At 52.6% G+C, this 14,280-nt stretch overlaps 1 protein-coding gene across 1 annotated transcript; it reads left to right on the top strand.

Annotated features, from left to right (window-relative positions):
- The first annotated feature begins 7,990 nt into the window (after window positions 1–7,990).
- LOC111548866 lies at window positions 7,991–9,153 on the top strand. The gene is made up of 2 exons (XM_023221619.2): window positions 7,991–8,058; window positions 8,146–9,153. The coding sequence occupies exons 1-2, from the start codon at window positions 8,005–8,007 to the stop codon at window positions 8,473–8,475; spliced, it is 384 nt and encodes a 127-aa protein (XP_023077387.2). The 5' UTR covers window positions 7,991–8,004; the 3' UTR covers window positions 8,476–9,153.
- Window positions 9,154–14,280: the final 5,127 nt, after the last annotated feature.

The raw sequence follows: 14,280 nt of genomic DNA, 5'->3' as shown, positions 1-14,280 counted from the left end.
GCACCCCAGTCTCTCTGCTTCAGCCCAATCCTGCACCCCAGACTCCCTGCTCCAACCCAGCCCTGCACCCCAGCCTCCCTGCTCCAGCTTAGCCCTGCACCCCAGCCTCCCTGTTCTAACCCAGCCCTGCACCTCAGCCTTCCTGTTGCAGCCCAGCCTTGCATCCCAGCCTCACTGCTCCAGCCCACTTGCATCCCAGCCTTGCTGCTCCAACCTAGCCCTGCACCCCAGCCTCCCTGCTCCAGCACAGTGCTGTTTGTTCTGTGACAGGGTCTGAGAGGAGCCTGGACTCTCCCCATTCTCTGCCTCCTGCAGGCTCAGTGAACAGGGACCACACACAGCAGCCTCTGGTCCAGCCCAGGAGGGTCTGGGTGCAGCTCTGGGACCTCCAGCCACTGCCCACCATCTTGCTCTGTGCTCCTCCCACTCACGCAGTGGAGCCCCCCACATGGAGACCCTGACTCTCCCAGAGAGCCTCACACTCTGGAGCCAGGGCTGCTGTCATTAAGACCTAGGACTAAAATTTGGCAGCAATTAAAGGCGTGCTCGATGCTGTCCACCCACAGCTGTCAGGCTCCGCCAGGGGCCGTGCGCCTCCTGGATGCATCCACAGAGCTGCCCCTGGGAATCCTTCATTAACTCGAATTACGGAGTAAGTCTCAGTGCTTGACCCATGACCCCCGCCTGCGTGCAGAGAAAACGGAGCATTCAGTCCTAATTAGGAGGCCTGGAAGGCGGGGCGGCCTTGCCTGCCGCGAGCTGGCCTCTACCACCCTGATTCCTGGGTGCGTCAGTTCAATTAGGAGGCGTCCCCAAAACACACCCAGTTGTTTCTGGCAGCGATCTGTCCAGTTGGTGACGACGCTTCCTGTCTGCATAGCAGGGGTGTCGCTGGGTGGGTGCCCCTAACTAGGCCATTGTTGGAGCTGATTGCAGTTTGCTGAGTGAGGATGAGCATGGGAGCTGTGAGTACAGATGACAGCGGCTGCCCTGGAAGGCGGTGACAGTGGCTGTTCCCACAGAGGGCGAGGCCTGGAGGACTGAGGAGGACTCAGCGTCACCTGGCAGTGCTCGAGGGGATGCTCTGGTTTCAGGGGGTGTCCAGTGCAGTCAGCGGGGGCGGGGAAATAGGAACAAAGATGTTCTGGGACAAAGCGTTTGCCTCAAGTTAAAGGAAATGCTACACTTAGGGTCCCCGAAAGTGAGAAGCCAATTTACGACCCAGCAGCCTCCCATCCTGGAGACTTAAGCGGCCGATTCTCTGTCGGGTGGCAGGTGTGGGGGTCCCTGCCCACTGGGGGTCCGTAGGCTGACCCGAATCCTTTCCATGAGTGTCAGAGTGGGCGGTGTTCCCTTTGTCCCAGCTGGTCCCACAGCAGGGAGCCGCGGGCTCGGAGTCATGGGTGGGCCGACTGCAAGGGCCCCCCACGCCTTGCTCCCGTCCGTTCATTCTGCATCCTGGGCTCTGCCTGGGCTTTTGTACCCAAGCAGCTGCATGCGCCATGTCCTGTCCCTTCCCTTTAAGGGCCGCGTGGTGACATTGCTGGGTCGAGGAGCCTGAAACAGGACAGGAGCCTCCCAGAGACCTGGGCAGCTCAAGCTGAGCCTCCTTCTGCCTCTGCCTCCTCTGGGATCCCTGAGCCTGGTTGGCATGAGGGCTTCATTCCCCCATTGAGAGAACCTGGAAGGCCCCCTGAGCCACCTGTCCCTGAGTTCCCTGTCAGGGAGGACCCGTGTTCCTGGGCGATGCCCGGGGCTGACCTGACTGTCCCTCTTGTCTCCAGCTACCCTGCCCCATGCCCTGTTGCCCATTTTCCGACCCTTAGCTTTTCCTCTCCAGCTCCTGGGGGGCACCCCTGCCCTGACTTTGTGGGGGTCCAGAGCCCTGACTCTTTCTGAGATTCCAGCAGCAGGCGGGACCCTGGTCCAACAGGCTGCCAGGGATCCTGTACGTTTGCCTGAATTCCCACCTGCCTGGGAAAACCTGGAAAGGAAACGGTTTACATCCAAAATGTACATTTTGGAGCGGAGCCTGTGGATGGAGCCCCCTGCACGGACCGTGGGCCCCCGGTGGATCCCCCCTGCATGGAGCATGGGTCTGAGGATTCTCTTTCTGTCACCCAGGCTGGAGTGCGGTGGTGCGATCTCAGCTCACTGCAACCTCCGCCTCCCTGGTTCAAGCGATTCTCCTGCCTCAGCCTCCTGAGTAGCTGCGACTACAGGCACACACCACCACGGCCGGCTAATTTTTTTTTTTTTGTATTTTTAGTAGAGACGGGGTTTCATCATACTGGCCAGGCTGGTCTCGAGCTCCTGACCTCGTGATCCTCCTGCCTTGGCTTCCCAAAGTGCTGGGTTACAGGTGTGAGCCACTGCACCTAGCCCTTTCTTTCAATGGGTGCATGTCAACCCCTGACTTCTGAAGCGATCATCCACATAGCTGGATTCCTATTGGCCACGTTGGTTACTGTTTGGTGTTCCTCAGTCTCTGTTTCTTTTTTGTCTTCCACTCTTTTTCTTCTCTGGTTTTGATTGAGAATTTTGTGTGATTTCGCTTTCTCTCTCTCTCAGCAAATCAGTTACACTTCTTGTTTTGTTTCTACTTTTTTCATTGGTTGTCGTAGAGTTTGCAATACACATTTACAGCGAATACAGGTTCACTTTAAATAGCATGGTGCCGCGTCACAGGCAGTGTAATTGCCTCATGGCAGCGTGTTCCATTCTCTTACAACTTTGGTGTCATTCATTTTACTTATCCATAAGCGATAATCGCCAAATATGTGGTTGCTATTATCCACTTCTCCATTTATCCACTTATTTCTCCATTTATCCATTATTTCTCCTCCACTTTAGGAAGATAATTTAATTGGGTACAGAATTATAGGTTGTTGGTTTTATCCTTTCAACTCTTTAAATGGATACAAACGGTTTACGGCTTGGGTTAGTAGTAAATGTGTAGCATTGGTGGCTCAGAAATGTCCCCCCAGAAGGCACTTCCTCTGGTGGGAGCAGGATGGGACGTGGGCTAACAGGGAGAGGGTCCCAAAGGTGGCAGCAGGGATGGGACGTGGGCTAACAGGGAGAGGGGCCCAAAGACCTCACAGCAGAAGGTTCGTGGAGTGTGAGACCCAGCGCCCAGGCAGAGACTGTCCCAGGAGGGCACCATCAGCCCGGGGTCAGGGTGGCTGTTTGGGGGTTGGCAGCAGTTTTGTGCTCCTGTCTGCAGATGCCATCAGAGATGGATTGGGGACAGTCCTGCAGGGAGGCGCTGAGGGGCGGAGCTGCGACAATCGGCCCCACACCAGGTGGGTGTCATCAGAGGCAGCTGTGATAAATGGAGGGTGAAAAATGTATTTATAGCCGGGCAGTGTCCGAGGCTGTGAGATTTATGTTCCTCTGGTCTTGGTGGTCTCCCACGTCCCTGAGGGCTCTGGAGGGAGCCTGGCCAGCTTCATCAGTTTTCTGTGCTGTGTCTTCCAGAAAAAGCCGGGGGCCGCTGAGCCCAGGTCACCAATGAGAGCTGTGAACCCAGCCTGACCCCTTGACCGAGGTGCCTTCAGGGCACGAGGGAGACGCAGGAGCCTGTGGCTGCTGTCGCTTCTGCCCTCAGTTCATAAACGCTCTCTGCACATCCCCTGTGCTTGGCCAGGGGCCTGGATGGAAGGCCCAGTGAGGAGACGCCCATCCTCCAGACACCGTGCCTCCCCCCAAAGGCCAGCAGCCCCGAGCATCACTGTGCCTCCCCCCAAAAGCCAGCAGCCCCGAGCAGGGCCCTGGGGAGAGACCAGGGGAGCACAGGATGGAAAGGAGAGTCAGAAGTGAGGGGCCCGGACTTGAGTAGGGTCTGGATGGCACCTGAGGGTTTCTGTAAGGTGGACTCGCCGGGCGGGAAAGTGGCACCCTCACACCCTGGGAAGCTTGAGGTGCCATGAGTCCTTGGAAGGGGCGCTGCGTCTGTAGGGGGCCCTGGCTCTCCGTTGCGGCCCCTAGGCATGGGACCAGCTTGCTCTCAGGACAAGGGGAGAGGGGGCAAAGTGCCCACAAGGCCAGTGTCTGTGACCCTGTGTCCCTCACCCAACTTGGGACCCCCCAGAACCTTCCTCCAGGGGCACCAGTGACCGGGGGCAGCTTTGAGGTGAAGGGAAATGGTTTGCAGCAACAGTGGGCTGTTTGCCTTCAGCCACCTGGCTTGAGACACGTGACCGGGTCACCACAGATGTCCCTGAGCTCCACAGCACCTGGGTCCAATACAGACGTGGGAGGTGTGTCTGTCGTGGAGTGGTTGCGGGGGCAGCTGTGGGGAGAAGGCCAGGATGGGGCACAGCAGAGGCCTCACCTGCCCGACGGGGGCTCTGGGGCTGGGGCAGCTCCTCAGAGATCGCCCAAGTCCAGAGCTCTCACCCTACGCAGCCGTCACGGGGTGCAGGGCCCCTGGGTGACTGGCAGGTCCGTCAGCCGCAGCCGCTGGCCCATCCAGGGCCTGTTGGATTTGCAGAGGCCAGACTCGGGAACCGACTGGGGGAGAACCAGGCTCCTCTGCACCCCTCACGACTTGTGTGGGGGCCGGCCTCTGCCGTCCACCTGCGGCGTGACAATGCATTCAATTCTCTGTCTCTCTGTGTCACTGTCTGTGTCCGTCTGTATCTCACTGTCTCTTTAGGTTTCTGTCTCTCTCACTGTCTCCCTCGCTCAGCAGCTGGGTGGGAAAAGGACATTCTGGAAGGTTCAGTGTGAACTTCCCTACAGATCAGGACAACTGGGCTATTCCAGTGACGTATTGGGGATCTGGGAAATGGCCCCTCGGAGTTCCGTGAGCTCTGTCTAGAAGGTCGCCGTTCATTTCCTGTTCCCTGCTCTGCTCCACGAGAGGGGATGCCACGAGGCTGCAATTCCCTGACGCCGGCGTCTGCCCTGTTCCCAGCCCACCGCCCTGACCGTTTGGACAGACCCTTCCTCCCCAGCGCCCCTTGGGAGGGCCGAGGGACCCTTGCCCGAGCCCTCTGTGTGTTTCCGGTTCTTTCTTCCCCTCCCCTGTCTGGATTCTGCATCTGGAACCTGGCCCGGGGAGGAGGCTGGGCATGGGATGCTGGTGTTGCTGGGCGGCTGCCTGTGGCCCCAGCCTCCGTCTCGACCACCTTAGTGGGGGGGGGGGGGTGGAGCTGCTGCCCACATCTCCTGCCCCCGGGGCTTGGGTGCTACTGGCCTTCACACCCACCTCTGTGGGGCAGGCTCCTGTACACCACTCAGTCTGCTGCTCAGCCCCACAGCGGCCCTGCCTTCCTCCTGACAGTCAGGGCCCCCTTCCGCCATGGGGGGCCCGGCTCTGTGATGGCACCTGGCTGCCAGCCCTGCCCACAGCGCCCGGCCACCCCAGCTTCAGTGAGGCTGCTGCCCACTCTTCACTGTGGCCAGTGCAGGGTCTCCTGGGCCCCGGAGAGCAGGTCAGCTGGCAGTGTCCTGCCTTATACCACAGCCACCAGCATGGCCACTTCTCAGGGCCTTTGGTCCCTGGCGTGGGCCGAGCTGGGTTCTCGCTCTCCTGAGCAGGTGTCCGGGCAGCTCCTGCATCACTGGCATTGCTTATGTGCTGCACCTGTCTCCCTTGATGGCTCTCAGCCCTGCAGTACCCATGGACGTCCCTTCCCTCTCTCAGCAGGTGCCTTCTGGAAGATTCCATGTGGTGCACTTCCAGGGACAGGCATGTTCAGGAGAAGCTGGGGGCAGGCCCCAGGGCGGGGAGGTGTTACCCAAAAGGTGGGGCCATGCCTGGCTTCCAAGCCGGGGCCTCCAGCTCAGAAGGCTCAGAGCAGGGTCTCTACCACCTTCCCCATCCTGAGGCCTGGGTCCCCGTCCTTCCCCGCCCAGGCCTGGCTGTGGCCCCGCAGGTCTGGGTGTGCACGGCATCTGTCCTGCGGCTCTGCTGTGCTGAGGGTTCGGCTGTGCTGCTCTTTGTGCAGGAGAGGAAGAGGAGGGTGCCCCAGCGAGCGTGCACATTCTTCCAGCATCTCAGGGTGGGCCTGACCTTGGTGGAGGTGGCTGGTTTCAGCTGAGGGCTGAATCCTGAGGATTCGGCTGCCAATGAGCTTCTCCGCTCCTGGCAGCCCTGGGTCTGGGGAACCTGGTGTCCACCATGGCTGACCTGTGTGGTCGGCCGGCCGCTGTGGGACTGTCAGTGACCTGGCTAATGACAACTTCAGCCAGATGCTTATTGCCTCAAACAAATGCCTGGAGTTTGCCTTCCTTCTCCTTTTTGATTAATATTTATAATTTGAATCGTTGATCAAAATTACGGATCACGTTCATAGACTAGAACCACGCTCGTGAGGAGAGCTCTGTGACCGGGCCGCGGGGAACACGCACAGACGACAGCTTTCCCGGAATCCTCCTGATGGCCCGGAGCCCCGACCTGGCTCTCTGCTTCCTGATTTTCCCCCAAAGGGTGCAACAATTCCTGTTTTCCCAGCTCTGCGATCTTTCCCATCTATCAAATGGGAGTTAAGATGCAATTACTTATTTATGAATGAAATTAGAAGAGGCATATTAATAAATTATGTGAATCAATTTTTTCTAAAAATATGATGGAGGAATTAGTTGACATTAGAAATGCTGTGATTTTTATATTGTGATTACTTGTTCTTTTAAAGCAAAATGCATTTTAAACAGCTTAGCAAATTGTCTAATTAACCACTTTGTTTACATAAACACATGCCTGGAAAGCGGGGGGAGCTTGCCTCTGGGATTAATGGGAATAGGGGGAAAGTTCTTGACAGGATTTCTACCAAGGAGACAATTTCTGCTGAACAGGGAGCGGGTGTTGGGGTCCGTGAGTTTGAGCCACGTTCGGTGTGAGCTCTGCCAAGGCTCAGTTCTGCGGCACCAGGGGCCTGAACCTGACTTGTTTTCAAGGTGTTTCTCTTGTTTGGGAGAAGTCCCAGGTAAGCAGCATTTGTGCCCCTCCGGCCACAGCTCCCAACATGAGCAACGGCCCCCCGTGAGCTTCTTTCCAGGTCCTTCAGTCACAGGGCCTCACGCGTCTGCAACCTGCCTCCTCCCCCCAAGAAGCTCGTGGGCTTCCTGGAGATGTTCTTGGCTCCCAAGCACAGCCGGGGAGGCAGGGAGAAGTCACACTTTGATGCATTCAAACTGAGTGAAGCTCTGTGTTGTGTTCTGAGCACCAAGAAGATCTCCATGATGCCAGCAGGCGTGTCCACAGAGGAATGGGTGAAGAAGACGGGACCCCTGGGCGAGGGGCAGTCGGGGGCTGGAGACCACCGGGACAGGGACAGTCCGAGGGGCTCCCTGCCACCCGCCGCCCGACGCTGCCTGTACCTGGAGGCTCCCGAGCCTGGGGCTTCCTCGGTAGCTTCAGCTCCAGGCCTGGCGGCACCACTGTCTGCAGTAGAAGCCCTTGCTTCTGGCCTCCTGTTGCTCTTGTTTCTTTATCTTTTCCTGAAAAGATTCTAAAATGTCCCTGCCTGTCAGTGCCTGGATCTCCCGCAGGCCTGGTCCAGGTGGAGAGGAATTCCACTGCTGGGACCTTCTGCTCCCGGGACTGTTTCCATCCTGCTCTGCACTGGCGCAGGCTGTGAGGAGCTCTGAACCCAGAGGGTGCCGTGCCCGGCCTCCCCGCTCCCCACCTCTAGGGAGACCCCCTCTCAGAACCCACGGTGCCATAGACCACCCCTCAGTCCCCTGGGGAGCGTCCAGGGACTTTCTGGGATCTCTCATTTCTGTCCCAGAAAGGATGGCCGCCGGATTACAGAAGATTGCCTTCCAGGCTCCAGATACTTTGGATCACACGACGCCAAGTTTATGGACAGACCCCTGAGTTGTTAGGAAGCATCCTCCTCCGTGACGTTTGTAGAAAGTGGTGACTATTTGGGAAATGGAATCGGGCAACGCTGTTGGATTGCAGGAATTCTAGGAGATGCACTTTATTTTGCCTGTATTCCCCCTCCGCCCTGGTAGCAATGATGTCCCCGGCTTGGATTGACCAGCAGCGCCATGGTGTTTTCTGCAGAGGCGTGGACTTTCTTCTTTGCAGGCCCGTGGTGTTTGGTGAATCGTGACGCGAGGTGTCTTGGGCGCAGCCTGGTGGGAGCTCCCGGCTTCTGCCGTGTTCTGAGCGCACCTCCTTCTGCACAGGAGAGGATCCTCCCTGGCCGGCGGGATTCACGACCCTTTGCGCAGTTGCCTCGTCCAGATCCACGCTCAGGACTGGTCTCGCGTGACACGCGCGGCCGGCACCTGTCAGACGGAAGTGGAGGGGCTGACGTGCCGCGCGCGGGCAGAGCTCTAGCCAGGCAGCCCCGAGTGCGCGTCGTGTCCGTGTCAGTGAAGACGGTGTCTGCAGACAGGTCCCTGCAGCGGGAAGAGGGAAGAGCTCCGTGGACCTTGCAGGACGCAGCCTGTGGGGAAGGGGCTCCTGTTCCCGTCTGCATCGTGCAGCCCTGGGGCTGTGGTTTCCTGTCCTAAACCACCTCCGTCGGCCTGGATTATGTTCCGATTGTGGAGTGCGGGTGCCAGGGGGGGCCTGCACCCCTCACTGTCCCTTCATGTCCAGGTGGGGCGTCTCCGTCCCAGAGAAACCGCGCGGAGTCCCTCCACGGAGCTCGTCCTCCCGCTGGAGCCAGACCTCAGACCGGGAGCACCTCAGTCCCCGCGGGGTCAGAGGCAGTGCCCTCATTTTAGGAGCAGAGTCGAATTCAAACTCGGATGAGCACAGGAGGCCCCAGGTGGAGCTGTTCCTTCTGCCTTTGAAAGTTCTGTGGAGAAATTGCAGGTAGTGACGTTAGCAATCTTAAGTAGGCATAGGATGTTTTAATGAATAGATTTCCGTTCTGAGCCATCTCTTATTTTAAAACATGTCTCTATTATAGAACTAAAAAATGCTCATTATAGAGGGAAATATTGAAATACTATGAAATAAACAAAGAAGAAAATTAAAATAAATCATTCATAAGTTGGCTCTCCAGAGACAACTCCTGTTAATTTTTTTGATGTATTTCCTTCCTCAAGTTCTATGTTTTTAAGATTGTCGTGTAGGGAACACAGGAATCACGTCCCATGCCCCCTTCCTTTCTTAAAATAGCATAGTTGATGCCTAATTAAAATCTTTTTTTTATTATCATAAGTAATAAATTTCAGCCAGATTTGCATGTGTGGATTGGATATTCTTTTATTTTCTCTCTTTTCATGTTAAATTATTGATGCCGTGAATACAAACAAATCCCTCCCACGCTTGCCTTGCTTTCCAATTAAAGCAAAATGCAAAGCCAGTCCCGTGTGCCGTGTGCCATGTGCCATTTGCCGCAGGTCGTTGGGGTTAACTTTTGAAGAACAAGAGAGAGGAGCCCTTTGGGAGTTGAGGCGGCTCCAGGGAGGGGCTTGGTAAGGAGCTGCCCGGTCTGAGTCAGTTGCTGCCGTTTCATGGGAATCCAGATGTGCTGGATGAGAAGCCTCTAGGAAAAGATGGGTGAGTTATTTCAGGCAGGGCCCAGCTTGCTGTGTGACAGGGGCAGCAGCTGGGAAGGAGAGAGGCCTGGCTACCGTCATTCCAAGACCCCTCTCGGGTCCTTCCTTCACTCAGGGCCACCTACCAGGAGCCAGCCCACCACACCTTCTGGGGGGCATCCCAGCACGGGGCAGGGCGTGAGGTGCAGGAGCTGTGAGTCTAATTCCAGGGTCAGCTGCTGGACTCAGCGATGTTTTCCCAGTGTATGGGGTGAGAAAGTTACCACCTGGGCTGGGGGTTCAGACTCTCCAGCCAGCTTGACAGAGGCAGCCCCGACCCATATTCTCCTTGGCTTTTGTTTTTGGTTACCTCCCATCCATCATCCAAAAAGCACATGCCCAGCGAGAATCACTGCTTCTGCGGCCTGCTCCTGGCCACCCATACCTGTGTGGCTATGCTTCTTGTTAAGATACTGAAAAACTCCAGTGCCAGTTGGCAAATAGCATGGTAGTAGCTGGAATGAGTAGCGGCATTAATTAATAATGAAAATCCGAATGGAACTGCACTCATTTGAGCCAGTTGTCGTAAGTGCCACAATTACCCTTGGTAAATGGGTCTCTAGTAGTGTGGTTTTAGTCAATAGTAGAATTATTAAATATATAGAATTCTTTAGTAGCATTATAAGGTCCAGACACATTGGGGATGGGAAGCTGAAAGAGGATTTGCACTGCAAACAATATTTTTGATGCAAACATACATTCTCCCCTGTAAGTTACCTAAGGACCTGTTCCACAGGAGATGGGGCTTGGAGCCCTGATGGCTGACGGGATGGTCACTGAGTGGACAGAGGTGGAGCAGGTGGAGGTGGGTGTGTCTGCACTTGTAGAGGGGTGAGCAAAGGCTGGGGTGGGAGAGCAGGGAGCAGGCGGTAGTGAGTGGGTGTTGAGGGATCGGGAGGAGTGCAGGTTCCCAGGTCCAAATCATGTGAGTATGTACCTGGCCATTGTGATCCAAAGCATGTCCAGCTGTGCTCTCGCTGGCACCAGTATTTATGACTGCCATTCCATGGGAAAGTCATTGGAAAAGTCCAATGCTGTTCCCCGTGTCAAAATGTGATCCAGACAGTGTCATCATTTAGCTAGCAATGGCCACATCAAAGTTACTATGAACAATTTTAAACACCACCACCAACAAAATCATTTATAACAGCATCCGAGACAAGAAATACTTAAGAAGAAACAAATGTGCAACACACACACACTGACAAATGTAGCTCACTTACGAGAGAAATTTAAGAAAGAACTAAATAGATGGAGGGATATACAATGTTCATGGATCATAAGACTCGGAACCGTTAAGATTTCAATTCTACCCAACTGGTCTATAGATTCAGTGTAATCCCCAAAAATGTTTTGTAGAAATGGCAAACTGATTTTAAGATTTATGTATAAATGCAAAAAATTGAAAATAAGAAAAATGATTTTGGAAACAAAAAATGTAGTTGGAGGACTTATCCTACCTGATTTTAAGATTTACTATAAGACTACAACAAACAAGACAGTGTGATACTGGCATAAAGAGAGCTGGAGAGTTCAGTGGAACCCAACCAAGAATCTAAAACTTGGGCTAAAAATTGATATCTGTATGGAAACAAAGTGAATTTCAACCCTTACTTCATACCATATACAAACATTAACTAAAAATAGATCCTAGATTTAAATGGAAAAATTAAAACCATAAAAATTGTGAAAGGAAGCATATGGAAAAAAACCTGTGTTACCTTGGAAGGCAAAAATGTCTTACATAAGACACAAAAAATGAAAACCATAAAAAAAATCAGTATGTAGTATTTGATCAAAATTCACTGAACAGACACAAAAATAGAGATATTAATGTAGTAACCATGTGAAAATGTTCAACATCATTATTAATCAGAAAAAACAAATTAACTCTGTAATGAGATACTACCGCACACCCATAAGAATGAATATAGTTTTGAGAAGTTTGGCTAAACCAAATATTGACAAGAATGAACAGTCACTGGAACCATCAAACACTATTGGTAGGATTGTGGACTGATTCATGTTTTTGCAAAATAGTTCAGTATTTTTTTTTTTTTTTCTTGAGACAGAGTCTCTCTGTGTTGCCCAGGCCTGAGTACAATGGGGCAACCTCAGCTCACTGCAACCTCCGCCTCCTGGGTTCAAGGGATTCTCCTGCCTCAGCCTCCCAAGTAGCTGGGATTACAAGCGCCCACCACCATTCCTGGCTAACTTTTTGTATTTTTAGTAGAGACAGGGTAAACTCCTGACCTCAGGTGATCCATTTGCCTTGGCCTCCCAAAGTGGTGGGATTACAGGCATGAGCCACCACGCCTGGCCTAGTGTTTTTTTATTTTTTTAAAATAAAGTTAAACATACACTCATTATATGATCCAACAATTACATTTCTAGATATTTACTCAAGAAAAGAGAAGGCACGTGCCCCACAAAGACTTGTACATAAATAAATGCTCATTGCAGCTTCATTCAAATAGCTAAAAGCTGCAAACAATCCACATTTCTATTAACTTGTGAATGCATCTGTATATGGTATTATAGACGATATGCTCAGATACTGTGTATATGATGTGCTCGACACAACAGGAAACCACTTGGATGTCACAAGGAATGAACTATTGATACACACAAGAGCGTAGATGGCACCACAAACACGCCAAGTAGAGGGAGCTGAACACAGAGGATTTGCTGTGTGATTCTACTTAAACTAAAGTCAAGAAACTACAAACTAACTGGTAGTGATGGAAAGCCAGTGGAGCTGGGTCTGGGGGCTGGGTGGGTGGGGGCTCAGGTAAGTCTCGGGATGAAGGAAATGTTCTATATCTTGATTGTGGTGCTGGGTACACATTGCACCCACTTGGCAGAACTCATGAGTGTATCTATTTTACATAAATTATACCTAAAAGTGGATTTAAAATGATTTGGAAATAATTAGATGAGCTGACATTTGGTGCCACAGCACATGGTATTTGTTAGGGTACACATACATGCCAGAAATGTGACATGCATACACATGCATGTACAGACACACCCATAACATTGACACATAGGCACACAATGCATGTACAGACACGCACAGTATACACACATGGGCACACACATGTATGTACAGACACACCCATGATATGTACACATGGGCACAGATGTGTACGAACAGACACACCCAAAACATACACACATGAGCACACACATGTATGTACAGACACACCCATAATATGCACACATGGGCACAGACATGCATGAGCAGACACACCCATAACATACACACATGGGCACACACATGTATGTACAGACACACCCATAATATACACACATGGGTAAACACATGCACGAACAGACACCCATAACATGCACACATGGGCACACATGTATGTACAGACACACCCATAATACACATGGATACACACATGTACGTACAGACACACCCACAATATGCACACATGGGCACAGACATGCATGAACAAACACACCCACAATATACACACAGGGGCACACACATGCATGTATGGACACACCCATAATATGCACACATAGGTACACATGTACAGACACCCACAGTATACACACATGGGCATATACATGTATGTACAGACACCCATAATATACACACATGGGCACACACATGCATGTACAGACACACCCACAGTATACACACATGGGCATACACATGCATGTACAGACACCCATAATATACACACATGGGCACACACATGTATGTATAGACACACCTATAATACGTACACATGGATACATGCATGAACAGACACAATATACACATGAGTACACACATGCATGTACAGACACACAATATACACACGTGGGTACACACATGCATGTATGGACACACCCACAATATGCACACATGGACACACACATAAACCATTTTAGCTCCGGCTGCTACAACAGAATACCATTGCCTGTGGGCTTATACAGAGCAGACAAGGATTTCCTGGCATTCTGATGGCTGGAAGTCCGAGGTGGGGGTGCCCAATGGCCCGTTCTAGTGAGGGCTCTCTTCCCAGTTCACCGGCGGCTGTCTTTTTGCTGTCTCCTCCTGTGGCAGATGGGATGGGCGTTTCTCTAGGGTCTGTTTTTAGGGGTGCTAATCTCATTGATAAGGGCTCTGCCCTGGTGACCTCACCGCCTCGTAAAGACCCCATCTCCTAACCCCGTGATGCTCTGTGTTGGGTTCCAACATAGACATTTTTGGGGGACACATTCAGTGTGTAGCACATACATACATACAACATGTGTATAACAAAGGGGATACATACGTACGGTACGTAATAAAGCAGACACATAAATACATACATGTAATACACATACACACATGTAATAAAGAGAATAATTACAAACATATATGTAATAAAGGGAATAAATACACATATGTAATAAAGGGAATCAGTACATATGCAGTTACATATTATACAGGTTTACTTAGAGTATGAAGGGAAAACTGTCCATTTGGATGGACATGGATACTGATTGCTGTTGCCACTGCAATTGTGGGAACTTCCTGCCCTCCCACCTTCGGGTCCCTCTACCGGCCACTCCCTGGCCTGGAGTAGGGGCTTGAGCAGGGCCTCACAGTTCCCATATTCCAGGTGCAGGAACACAGTGTGGCCTCCAGTGATTCCAGGCCTCCCACCCCGTGGACGCGTCACGCTGAAGTCTTCCAGGTGCAGTTACTCTGGGGAGGTGCAGACCGCGGTCCCTGTTTTGTGTCCACCCCTCAGACAGAGACCCTATTTCGAGCATCTCATGTTT

Source organism: Piliocolobus tephrosceles, chromosome 19 (genome assembly GCF_002776525.5).
Source record: "Piliocolobus tephrosceles isolate RC106 chromosome 19, ASM277652v3, whole genome shotgun sequence".
Lineage (NCBI taxonomy): Eukaryota > Metazoa > Chordata > Mammalia > Primates > Cercopithecidae > Piliocolobus > Piliocolobus tephrosceles.
Note: the sequence above shows the minus strand (reverse complement) of the source record. Positions and strands in the feature narration are given on the sequence as shown.

Coding starts and splice junctions, on each gene's coding strand:
- LOC111548866 (XM_023221619.2), top strand. CDS start 8,005: ATGGTGTTTTCTGCAGAGGCGTGGACTTTCTTCTTTGCAGGCCCGTGG. Junction 8,059..8,145: donor TTGCAGGCCCGTGGTGTTTG/GTGAATCGTGAC, acceptor CCTTCTGCACAG/GAGAGGATCCTCCCTGGCCG.